The sequence below is a fragment of the Molothrus aeneus genome, chromosome 16 (genome assembly GCF_037042795.1).
Source record: "Molothrus aeneus isolate 106 chromosome 16, BPBGC_Maene_1.0, whole genome shotgun sequence".
Classification (NCBI taxonomy): Eukaryota; Metazoa; Chordata; class Aves; order Passeriformes; family Icteridae; genus Molothrus; species Molothrus aeneus.
The window spans coordinates 2,671,385-2,681,800 of NC_089661.1; the positions used below are offsets into that span (position 1 = coordinate 2,671,385).

A 10,416-nucleotide genomic window follows, 5' to 3' on the forward strand; every position below is an offset into this window, starting at 1 on the left:
TTCAGGTTTGAACCCATTCTGGCTTGACCTGGCTCTCTGCAAGGCTCCCACAGGCACTGGCAGTGTTCCTGGGGTCGTGGTGTGAGTGTCCCACAAGGGAGTGGTGTCCCAGTGAGGGTGTCCTAGCCATTGGTGGGAAATCCTCCTCCAGCCTCTGAGCTGTGTTGTGCAACCTGAACTTTTACCAAAGCAACAGGCAGCCTTTGAGCCCTCAGGGCCTGCTCTGCACAGCCAGGAGAAAATGCCCCAAACAGGAATCCAGGGGGGTTTGTCTCCCTGACTTTTCTCTACACAGAATAGCACAGCTGGGCTGCTGTCTGCAGATGAAAAGATTTTGGAGATGGCTTTTGGCCCCACCACCTACAGCTGGCAGCAGCTGGGAACCCATTTCTTGTTTAGCTGAGCTGTTTATCTTCAAAGCTCATAACCCTCACAGGACCAGTCCTGGGATGTGGGTTGGGGTTTGACCCCACTCATTCTTCCCTCCCCATCAGACCCAACTCCTCCTGTGAGCACAGGTGAGTCAGTTCAGCACTCAGCTCTCACCAAACAGGGGCTGTGTTGGACCAGGCTGCTGGGCAGGTTCATCTGCAGGTGTGACTGGGACATGGGACACACAAGCTGTGGAGGTTCATGGCCAGCCTTAGCAGCATGGTGCCATCCTCTGTACAACTTAGAACCACCTCCTTGAGGACACAGGGCTGAAACATCTCAATTTAATGTAGCCTCAACTGTGGGAGTGTCACCTCTTGATTTGCATCAGACTGGGCTGAGCTGCCTGTGGCCTCCTGGGCTGCAGCATAAACCTCATTTTTCTCTGGGTCCACAGGGTCTTTATGATCAGGAGGATTTTTGGAGTTAAACCTGTGTTGATTTGCAAGGGTCCCTTTGAGAGGCAGCTTTGTGATTTACAGAGGGAATGGGAATTGGTGTGGTTTTCCTTCTTCCTTACAAGGTCAGTGGTTCTGTGATCCCTTTCCTGCCTTTTAGCAGAGGTGACTGTGCATGGAGCCAGTGTTAGCAGCTGAGAGCACGTGGGAGAAGTGGGGTAGGCTTCAAGAACCATCTCTCAGCTGGTGCACACATGCTCCCCTCCTTCAGCTCTGCCTTGGTGACACTGGTGGTGCTGTGAAACAGCTGCATGTTCCATGGCTGGGAGCACAAGTGGGATGTTCATTGAGCTGGAAAGGTCTCTGAACCACTGGAGGAGCTTTCAGGGGAAAAAAAAAATCCAAACATATTTTATAGCAGCTTTTTAGGAGCCTGCTGCCTCACCCTCCTTGCCCAGCTCTTGAAAGCACATCAGGGGGATGCCCAATCTCTCAAGCACTGCTCTGGGAACTTGCCTGGAGCATCACCAGCATTCCCTGAGGGGATTTTGTGGCTGTCCAGGGAAGGAGCCGAGGTGGCTGTGGGGATGGGCTGCCTGGGGGGCAGGGGGCTTTCCATCCTGGTGGTATTTCCCTAACATCTCCCCTGTTTCTCACGTGCAGAGCTCTGACAACATCCCTGCAGGCTACGAGCCCATCTCGCTGCTGGAGGCGCTGAACGGGCTGCGCTCGGTGTCGCCCTCGCTGCCCTCGGCCCCTCTCTACGACGAGATCTCCTACTCAGGGGTGGTGGATGGGATGGCCCCTGCCAGCCGCCCCCTCGGGGCCATGGACAGAGCCCTGGAGGGTGCCCACCAAAAGGGCAAGCGCAGCAAGTCTCCAGACAGGTCAGCAGGGCATGGGGTCACTCCTCTTGCAGGCCCTGAGGTTTGGTGGCCACACGCGCTGGGAGCCAGGAGAGGGCTCTGGCTGGTCCTGTCACTGCTAGCACAGCTAACTCAGAGTTTTAGGAGGACAGCAGGTACTTGTGCCAGGGAGGGAATGGGGACATTGTCCCTGTGTTCAGCCTGAGGTTACAGCTCGTGTGTCCTGAGGGCTGGCTCTGTCACCGAAAGAAAGAGGATTTTTAACAAGGAGAACTTAATCATAGAATCACAAAATGGTTTGCATTGGGAAGGGCCATAAAGCTCATCTCACTGCATCTCCCCACTGTGGACAGACAACTTCCACTATCCCAGGCTCCAAGCTCTCTCCAGCTTGGCCTTGGACACTTCCAGGGATGGAGCAGCCACAGCTTCTCTGGGCAATCTGTGGCAGGGCCTCACCACCCCCAGAGTAAAGACTTCAGATGGAAATGTCTCCTTTCCAATGCACTTAGTTCTAGAATTTACATTTGATGTCCAAACCTCATTGGATTTCAGCTTTCCATGGGGCTCCTCAGGAGCAAAGGAATGGGGGGTGACCTGGATTTCAGAGCACAAAGTGCTGAATGGAGATCTGTAGTTCTTGTCTGAAGGCTCCTCTGTTGGCCCTGTGATGGAGGGGTTAGGTGAGGATATGGGGCTGCTCAGATCAGACTGGGTTTGCTCCTGGCACTCCTCACTGTGCTCCAGCCCAGATTTTCACCTGGGAACGGGGCCCTGAAAGTGTGAGAAGCAGTGTGGGACCTGGGCTCTTGTTGCTGTGCTGGAGTTTGGCACTCTTGGCTCTGTCCCACCCTGCTGCTGCTGTTCTCTGTGTGGCCAGTACTGGAGGCCCTGGTGAATTCAGCTCCCCAGTCTGAGCTCCTGCTCATGAGAGTTGGCTTGTGCTGCCCCCATGTCCTCCAGGCCCCAGGGTGCTGGGAACTCCCTGCAAATGGAGTTTCTCTTGCTGCAGCACACTACGGTCTCCCTCATCCCCAATCCACGAGGAGGATGAGGAGAAGCTCTCCGAGGACTCCGACTCGCAGGCGGTGCTGAGCGGGGGTGAGCTGGTCCTGAGGGAGACCAGCTCTCCAGAGGTAAGAGTGTGCTCTGCTGGGGGGGCTTCTGAGCCCCAGCTCTTCTGGGGGGCTTCTGGGACATGGAAGTGCCTCCTGAAGAACCATTGCCCCGAGCCAAGAGCTGCTTTGTTTACCCCTAAGGCTCCATGGGGAAGGATGTAGCCACTCCCTGTGCTCCTGACACCTCTTGGGGAGTGGAAAACCACTCAGCTGGAGCCATGGCAGAGCTCACCTTCCCCAGCATCCTGGGCAAGCCCAGCAGTGTTTGGGGCAGGGTGGGAGCTGGGCATTAGGAGCTTCCAGTGCCCACTGCTGGTAAGACCCCTCCATCCCAGCCTGTGGTGCTACAGCACTGGGGCAGCCCCCTGCTCCTGCCCTGGAACCAGCCCTGGCCCTGAGCACAGCTCCCTGGAGGAAGCCAGAGCAGGAGAATGGCACAGCAAAGGCTCCAGCTGCAGAAATAACCTGTGCTGTCCCTCCTTACAGAGTGTGGCAGGAGAAGAGATGGAGGAGGCCTCATCGGTGCAGCAGGGTAGGTGTGGGTGCAGCCAGACCTCAGCTCGGTGTTCAGCTGTTGTGGTGGGACAGGGACAACTGGGGAATGAACAAATGAGTTCAGAAACATCCAGCCCCCTAAGTCCATCTCTGAGGCTCTGTTCTTCACCAGGGAAGGGTGCCAGGGTGTTTTCTTGGAGGTGAGGGAGTGAAATCCACAGGTCTCCCTGGTTTATTTGCCAAGCATCCCACCTTGCTCTGAGCTTTACTCGAGTAGAGCTTTCCGTGCTATGAGCTCTCCTTGCACTGTGGAGAACACCACTGGGGTCCTGGGGACAGCACATCCACGGTACTGGGCACACAGGATGGGTCTCTGGGTCCTTGGGATGGGTCTCTGGTGCTCAGTCAGCACCCAGAGAGGAGTGGTGGGCACGGTTTGGGCCATGAGGCTGCACGTGAGGAGGTGGCCCTGTGGCACTGTGACCCGGGCCAATGTCACCAGCACTCCTGGCACATCAGTGGGGCTGGGGGGGGGCCTGGGGAGCTTCCTCACATCAAGATCTGGACCCGCCCTGGCTGCGAGCGCCCTGGCCCGTGCTGGGGGCTGAGGGGCCGCGCTCTGGGCTGGTTCCAGGTAGCCGCCCGCCCTCGGTGGAAGATGTGCTGCAGGACGGCGGCTGCGAGAGCCGGAGCCTGACGCGCTCCGAGAGCGACGCCCCGGTCGATGTCTTCCTGCCAGGTAATGGCCGCGCCGTTGGGGCCGGGGCTGCCCCCAGGGCCGGGGGGTCTGTGCAGCTATGTCCCACAGCCCTGGCACGGGACTGGAACGGGTCTGGAACGCTCCTGCACCAACAGTGGGCAGGGTGGGTGGTGGGCAAGGGGGGCTTACACAGAGGTGACTTGGCCCCCTTCTCTCTCCTCCTCCTCCCTCACCCTCGTGTCTCTGTCCTTCCCCTCTTTCTTCTCTTTGGGCCACAGCTGCTCCCAGCACAGCTCTGTGTGACAAAGGCCTCCTGTGTGCTCCCGAGTGTGCTCCTGCTTTGGGGTGAGGGAGGGGAGCAGTCTGGGCCAGCAGCTGGGGGCGGGGCAGTGTTGTCACGGCAGGGAGGGTCCCAGGGTGCCGTGGGACCCTGCGCTGGCCTCACCTCTGACTGTTGTCGTTGCAGCCTGTTTTCTTCCGTAGAGTCGCAGTCTGTTCTGAGTTACCTCTCTAATGTCTCCTTCCCTCTCTGTCTGCCTTCCTCCCTCCTGTCTTGGGCAGCACTTGGTCCTGATTCCTGCTCTGTTGGTATAGAGGAGTAAGCTGGTACGTCTTCTCGTTCTTCTTATGCATCCCTGTTGTGTGGGGCAGCAGGGCCCTCCTGGGAGTGCTGGCAGAGAGCGGGGACGGGGCTGGTTCTGGCCATCGGGGCAGGGAAGGAGGGGCAGCAAACCAGCCAGGCTGCACTGCTGCCTCTGCCCTCGCTACCTTCCCATTCCTGGCACAGCATTCCTGCTGCCCCTGAGTGCCAGGACACCAGGCTGGGCAGCAGAAACCCCTTCCCGCTGCTGAGCGCGGGCTCTGCTGCCTCCTGGACACCACCAACATCCAGGCCCTGCTGGCTTCTCCCAGGCTGTGGCAGTGTCCCCCCTCAGTGTCCTGTGTCACTCAGCCTGCAGCTGAGGGGATGAGCGGTTGGCTCCAGCCCTATCTCCTGTGCTCAGTGTAGGGTGGGAGGGATGCTGAGCCCCGCCAGGGCTCCCATTGCTGGGACTGAACTCCCTGTCCTCACCCAGGCTCGTCCGACTTCACCAAGACGCTCCCCGTCCGCGGCACCGGCAGCCCCACGCAGCCCCTTCTCTTCGAGCAGACCCGTCTGCACCTGGAGGACGAGCAGAGCCTTTCGTGAGCGGGGCCGGGCCCTGCCCGTGCCGCCGGGCCCGCCGGGCTCTCCGGGACGCAGCGCGGGGTGTCTGTGGCACGGACGCGGTTTCGGCACAGCCTGTGCATGTTTCCTGGCGGTGGGTAGGGGCTGGTGTCGTGTTTGTCCGTGGGAGGTGTCTGTGGGGCCGGGGCGGGGTTTTTGGTCCGAGTCGGCTGATGAAGGACACTACCGATGTATATTTTGTACTTACCGAGCACAGCCCTTTGCTGTCACTGCCCTGTACATAGCTGTGGCCCTCCCTGCCTTGCCGGGCTGCAGGGCTCCGCGGCAGCGGGGGAATGCGGGGGTCAGCCCCGGCCCGGCCCGAGGCAGTCGCGGGGGGGACGGGGGGGGTCAGCCCCGCCCCGGCCCGTTCGGGGTGACCCCCACGCCCCCCGTTCCCGCAGAGCCCGGCGCTGCCCACGCCGTGTGCCTTGTTCTGCTTCTGCGGGGGGTCCCGGGGCACGTCCCCCCCCCCCTCCCCGTCTATGTTTGTAGTAATAAACCCGTGGAGCAGCCACGCGAGTCCGTGTGCACCGGGGGCACCGAGGGGGAGCGGGGGAAAGAAGCGCGGCTCCGGCCGGGGGGCGGGACTGAGGGGCGGGACTAATGGGAAGGGGGCGGGAATTGGGGTGGGGCCAAGGCGGGGGGAGGTCTCGTTCGTTCCCGCCCCCGCCTCCTTCCCGGCATGCCCTTCGGCGCCCCTCCTTCCCCCCGCGCTTCGCTGCGATTGGCCGCGCGCGCCGCCGGCCCCCGTGCGCGGCGCTGCCCTAATAAGGCGAGCGGCGCGCGCAGCCCGCCCGCCCCTCATTGACGGCCCGCCGCCTGCCCCGCCTCTGGCGCGCGCGGCGATTGGCGGGAGCCGCCGAGAGCCCATTGGCCCTGCGGCGCGCGGCGCGCTCCCATTGGCCGAAGCGAGCGGCGGTCCCGCCCCCGCGGCGTCGTGGGCGCGGCGCGTGCGCGGAGCGGGCGGCGGTGGCGCGAGGCGATGGCGGCCGTGGGGACGATGGCGGCCATGGGCCCGCTGCCCGCCATGGGCGCGCTGCCGCCCCTACCCACTCTCGGCGTGCCCGGCGTGCCCGAGCTGAAACCGCTGACGCGCTACGAAGCGATGCGGCTCGGCCCGGGCTGGAGCCACTCGTGCCACGCCATGCTATACGCGCCCAACCCGGGCATGCTGTTCGGCCGCATCCCGCTGCGCTACGCCGTCCTGGTGAGGGGGGGGCGAGGCCGGGCCGGGGCCGGGAGCAGGGCGGCGGCGGGCGGGCCCTCGGGCTGGGTCGGGGCCCACGGGGCTGGGTCGGGCCGCGGGCTCCGGGGGCGGCGGGCTGAGGGGCGGTGGCTCCGCGGTAGTTCCCGTTCAGGGCGGTAGAATCAGGCTGGGCCCGAGGGTTTGTGCGGCCGGGGCGCGGAGCCCCGACGGCCGGGCCGCTGTCGGTGAATGGTCCTGGATGCGCCGGAGCCGGTAGTGCCGCGACGGAGCGGCCGCGACGCCTCCCGCGCTCCTCCGAAGGCCTCCGTGACGCCCCCTCGCCCCCCGCCGGGGGCCGCGCCGTGCCCCATTAACACCCTGCGCCTCTATTGCAGATGCAGATGCGATTTGACGGACTGCTGGGCTTTCCCGGGGGGTTCGTGGATCGCCGTTACTGGTCCCTGGAGGACGGTCTGAATCGGGTGCTGGGCTTGGGTTTAGGCTGTGTGCGCCTGACGGAAGCTGACTATCTGTGCTCGCACCTGACAGAGGGGCCACATCGCGTGGTGGCACACTTCTACGCCAGGCAGCTCACCCTGGAGGAGCTGCACACCATCGAGATCAGCGCGGTGCATTCCCGAGACCACGGGATGGAGGTGGGACACCCGGGAGGGGTGTGCGAGCTCTCACTTAGCCCAGGGAAGGCGCCGCTTCCCTCCTGGGTCTGCCGGGCTGCCCTTGCCAGCCCGGCCGGGGAATGCACCGCAGGTAGAGCTGCCGGGGCAGGTGCCCGCACCGCCCGTGGCATCGGCGTTAGGGACCGTGGCCGGGGTCGTGCCGCAGGCTCCAGAGCGTAGCGAGCTTGAGCTCCAGCTTTTCCCGGTGTCCACCCACGCAGGGATGAGCCCCGTGTTACCGCTCGGCCTCAGGATGTGGGCGAGGGCCGTTTGCAGCTGGGGGGATCTCCCCCTGCCCCGGGCTGAGTGCCCCGGACTGGACCGTGACCTCGGTTGGTGATGTCGCTGTGACCCGAGTTCCTCCCCTGCGGGGGGCGCCTTCCTGCTCGCGGGCAGCCAGGTCCGGCTGGTGGCCGGGGCAGAGCGGGAGAGCCAGGGCCTCCCCCCGCGCCCCCGGGGCGCTCGGTGGGTGTCGGCAGCCGTGCGAGCTGCAGAGGCAGCGGGCTCGGGGTTGTGGCCTGGTAGAGGGGGACTCGTGGGTCAGTCGTGGTGTCCCCACGCAGGGCACGGCTGGAGGGGCAAGTGGGACTCCCCATAGTGGCCTGGGGCAGCGGGATCCCTCCAAAGGGGCAGCAGGGGGAGCAGAGCCAGGGCTGGGCTGAGGGGCTGGGCAAGGGAGAGCAGGGCCCTGGGGGTTTGGGAAGGGGCAGTGAAGGGGCTCAGAGGGGCTGAGGGCAGCAAGGGCAGGGGCTGGTGTGGGAGGGAGGGGCAGGACCTGGCGCAGGGGCAGGGTGAGCCTGGGCCGAGGGCTGGCGGGCACTGGGTGCGGGTGTGGGGCAGAGGGGGTGCGGGGCAGGGGGGGCTGGTGCTGCTGAGGCCCCTGCTGAGCTGTGCCCGTGCTGTTGCAGGTGATGGGCATGGTCCGTGTGCCCCTCTACACCCAGAAGGATCGCATGGGCGGGCTGCCCAACTTCCTGGCCAACTCCTTCGTAGGAACGGCCAAGTTCCAGCTCCTGTTTGCCCTGAAGATCCTGAACATGGTGCCGGAGGAGAAGCTGGCCGAGGCCGTGGCTGCCACGCAGAGGCCGAAGAAGGGGGCCCTCGACCACGCCGGAGGGGCAGCAGGACACCACCACAAGGCGGGCAACGAGCTGGCTCGAGCGGGCAATGAGCTGGGAGAGAGGGCAGAGCACCCGGGCATGCTGCACGGGGGGGCTGAGCAGCACCTGGTGGGGCTGGAGGGCGAGGCTGAGGCGCTGGAGCAGCAGGTGGGGCTGGGCGCTGACGAGCAGGGCGAGGGGATGGAGTGACGGCGCCGTGGTGGTGCTCCATTAAAAGTGGGTGAGCTGAGAGACTTCTAACTTTGCGACCCGTGGCTGGCTGCAGTGGCTGCCCACGAGATCCCACTGCCCAGCCGGGAGGGGTTGGGTTTGTCTAAAGCAGGGAAAAGCGATTTTATTTTTATGGCCATTAAACTCTTAGCGAGCTTCCCAGATCAACCTGCACAGCCCCTGCAGAGAGTTCATGTGCTTACGTGAGGGCGCCAGAGCCTTAGAATAACGCTTTGATTTCAGGGACACACTGCTGCTGTCAGGTCCCCCTTTCATTTGTAAGGAACAAAACATCCAATTTTTTAAATGCCCCGTCTTGACTTGGACGTGGCCGTGTTGGCACTGGGCACAGCTGAGGCCTGGGGCTTCTGGTCAAGCACCTCTGCCCATGTTAGTGGCCAGGGTGCTGGCACAATGGGGCAGCTGTGCCATGAATTCCCTCTGGGGCGTTGGGGATGCTCATATGGGTCCCTACCTGGAGATCTGTGGGAGCAGGAAAGTGGAATAAATGGCTTTGCTGAAAGTTTAACACTTGGGATCATTCTTGAGGGCTGGTGCAGAGCTGGAGAGGTGCAGGGTGTGGGGGAGCACAGAGGGCAGAGATGAGGGGCTGGAGCTGGGGCTGGCAGGGGAGGTGTGGGCTGGCTCAGGTACTGCACCACTACAGCCCTTGAGAGTTTGGGTTGCTGCAGAAGGGCTTGTGCTCCCCAGGGCTCCAGGCAGGGGCTGGAAGCAGCTTGTCCCAGGTGCAGGAGCACCTGCCCAGCACAGGCTGTGCCTGAGGGGCCTCGGGCCTGGCTGAAGTGGGCACAGCCAGCGAGGAGCCCAGTACTGCAGCTGCACAGGGCTACAAGGAAAACCCACCCATCCTGCAGCCCTGTTGGAAGGGCAGGCTCAGCCCTGGTGGAGCTGCTTCCCCTTCCTTGTCCCCCCTCTCCCTGGCTTGGAGCAGCAGCAGCTCCCCCAGGATGCTCCCAGCCCCACAGAAAAGGGTCTGTGCTCACCCTGCTGTGGGGCAGAGCACAAGCAGCTGGCCAGAGGTGGAGGCTCTGCAAGGACAGACAACTCAAAAAAGAGGTTTGGTTTAATTGAAGATGTTTAGAGAGAGGTTCTTCAATAAATAACGGGCTAAGGTGGGGACAGGGCTGACACCTCAGGACAGGGTGGTAGGAGGACACACAGACCAGTCACAGCTCCCTTGGGACGTGCTCGAGTAGTGGAGTTGGGTTGTGTAAGGGGCAGGGGAGAAACTGGGGACACAGACACACATCAGCCCCAGGCAGTCAGGAGAGAAGAGCTTCATTCTGGTCCAGAGAAAGCAAGAGCTGAGAAAAAACGGGCTTGGGCTGCTAAAGAAACTCAACCAACAGATGTGATAAGTAATAGTGGATAAGCAAAAATACCCCAAACTGGTAACAAGTGAGGCTGGAAGGGTGTCAGGGGCCCTGAGGAGGCACTGGGGCTGGGGAGGAGCTGCCTGCCCAGTGCCACTGGCACTGCTGAACTAGAGGGGAGCCAGAGATGACGTGGGATGGGAGAGGCCTACAAGGGCAGCAGCCCTGGCACCTTGGATCTTGAAGGTCTCACAGGCTGGGCTTTCCATCACTGCCCCGTTTGACTCCTCATAAACACCCCTTTACCTTGTCTTTGAGCCCCAGAAGGACCAGCACCTCCCAGAAGAGCCTGGTGCTGCTCCCAGACACCCAACGTGCCAGCCCCTGAGGCTGCCTGCTCTCCAGCCTGGCACCACTCACAGCAGCTCCTGCATCCTTTTTATTAATAAGCTCCCACCCCAGAGCTGGTCACTGACAGGGCTTTCTGTGCCCATCCAGCCAGGCTGCAAGGTGCTTGTTGGCTCTTCTAAGGCCCAGCCTGAGCCATGTGTCACCCCCAGGGCCTGCCACAGCTGGCAGTGCCAGCCCATCCAGGCCCTGCGCTGGCATGGATCCCTCTGCTCCAGTCCCAGTTAAAAAATGAGGTTGGAATAAGGAACGTGGTGCTGA

General features: G+C 62.8%; 2 protein-coding genes across 5 annotated transcripts in view; both read left to right on the plus strand.

Moving 5' to 3' along the window:
• MGRN1 (mahogunin ring finger 1) overlaps positions 1-5,731 on the plus strand; it is a 50,825-nt gene extending 45,094 nt beyond the window's left edge. For 2 of the 4 annotated variants that reach the window (XM_066560764.1, XM_066560761.1), the window contains 5 exons: positions 1,494-1,717; positions 2,709-2,832; positions 3,301-3,346; positions 3,944-4,048; positions 5,086-5,731. In XM_066560764.1, coding sequence (XP_066416861.1) covers positions 1,494-1,717; positions 2,709-2,832; positions 3,301-3,346; positions 3,944-4,048; positions 5,086-5,198 — 612 coding nt within the window. In that variant the 3' untranslated portion in view covers positions 5,199-5,731. Of the gene's footprint in view, positions 1-1,493; positions 1,718-2,708; positions 2,833-3,300; positions 3,347-3,943; positions 4,049-4,475; positions 4,616-5,085 lie in introns of those variants that run through there. The other 2 variants (XM_066560762.1, XM_066560763.1) reach the window with 2 other exon arrangements.
• Positions 5,732-6,179: 448 nt separating this feature from the next.
• On the plus strand, positions 6,180-8,942 carry NUDT16L1 (nudix hydrolase 16 like 1). Its single transcript, XM_066560666.1, has 3 exons — positions 6,180-6,426; positions 6,801-7,061; positions 7,991-8,942. Exons 1-3 carry the CDS (start codon positions 6,202-6,204, stop codon positions 8,390-8,392), a joined length of 888 nt encoding a protein of 295 aa, XP_066416763.1. The 5' UTR covers positions 6,180-6,201; the 3' UTR covers positions 8,393-8,942.
• The last annotated feature ends 1,474 nt before the right edge of the window (positions 8,943-10,416 follow it).

What these genes read in the sequence shown, in the direction of transcription:
- NUDT16L1 (XM_066560666.1), top strand. Translation starts at nt 6,202, where the DNA reads ATGGCGGCCGTGGGGACGATGGCGGCCATGGGCCCGCTGCCCGCCATG. An exon ending in CGCTGCGCTACGCCGTCCTG is followed by an intron (nt 6,427 to 6,800) that starts GTGAGGGGGGGG and finishes CCTCTATTGCAG; the next exon opens with ATGCAGATGCGATTTGACGG. An exon ending in CCCGAGACCACGGGATGGAG is followed by an intron (nt 7,062 to 7,990) that starts GTGGGACACCCG and finishes GTGCTGTTGCAG; the next exon opens with GTGATGGGCATGGTCCGTGT.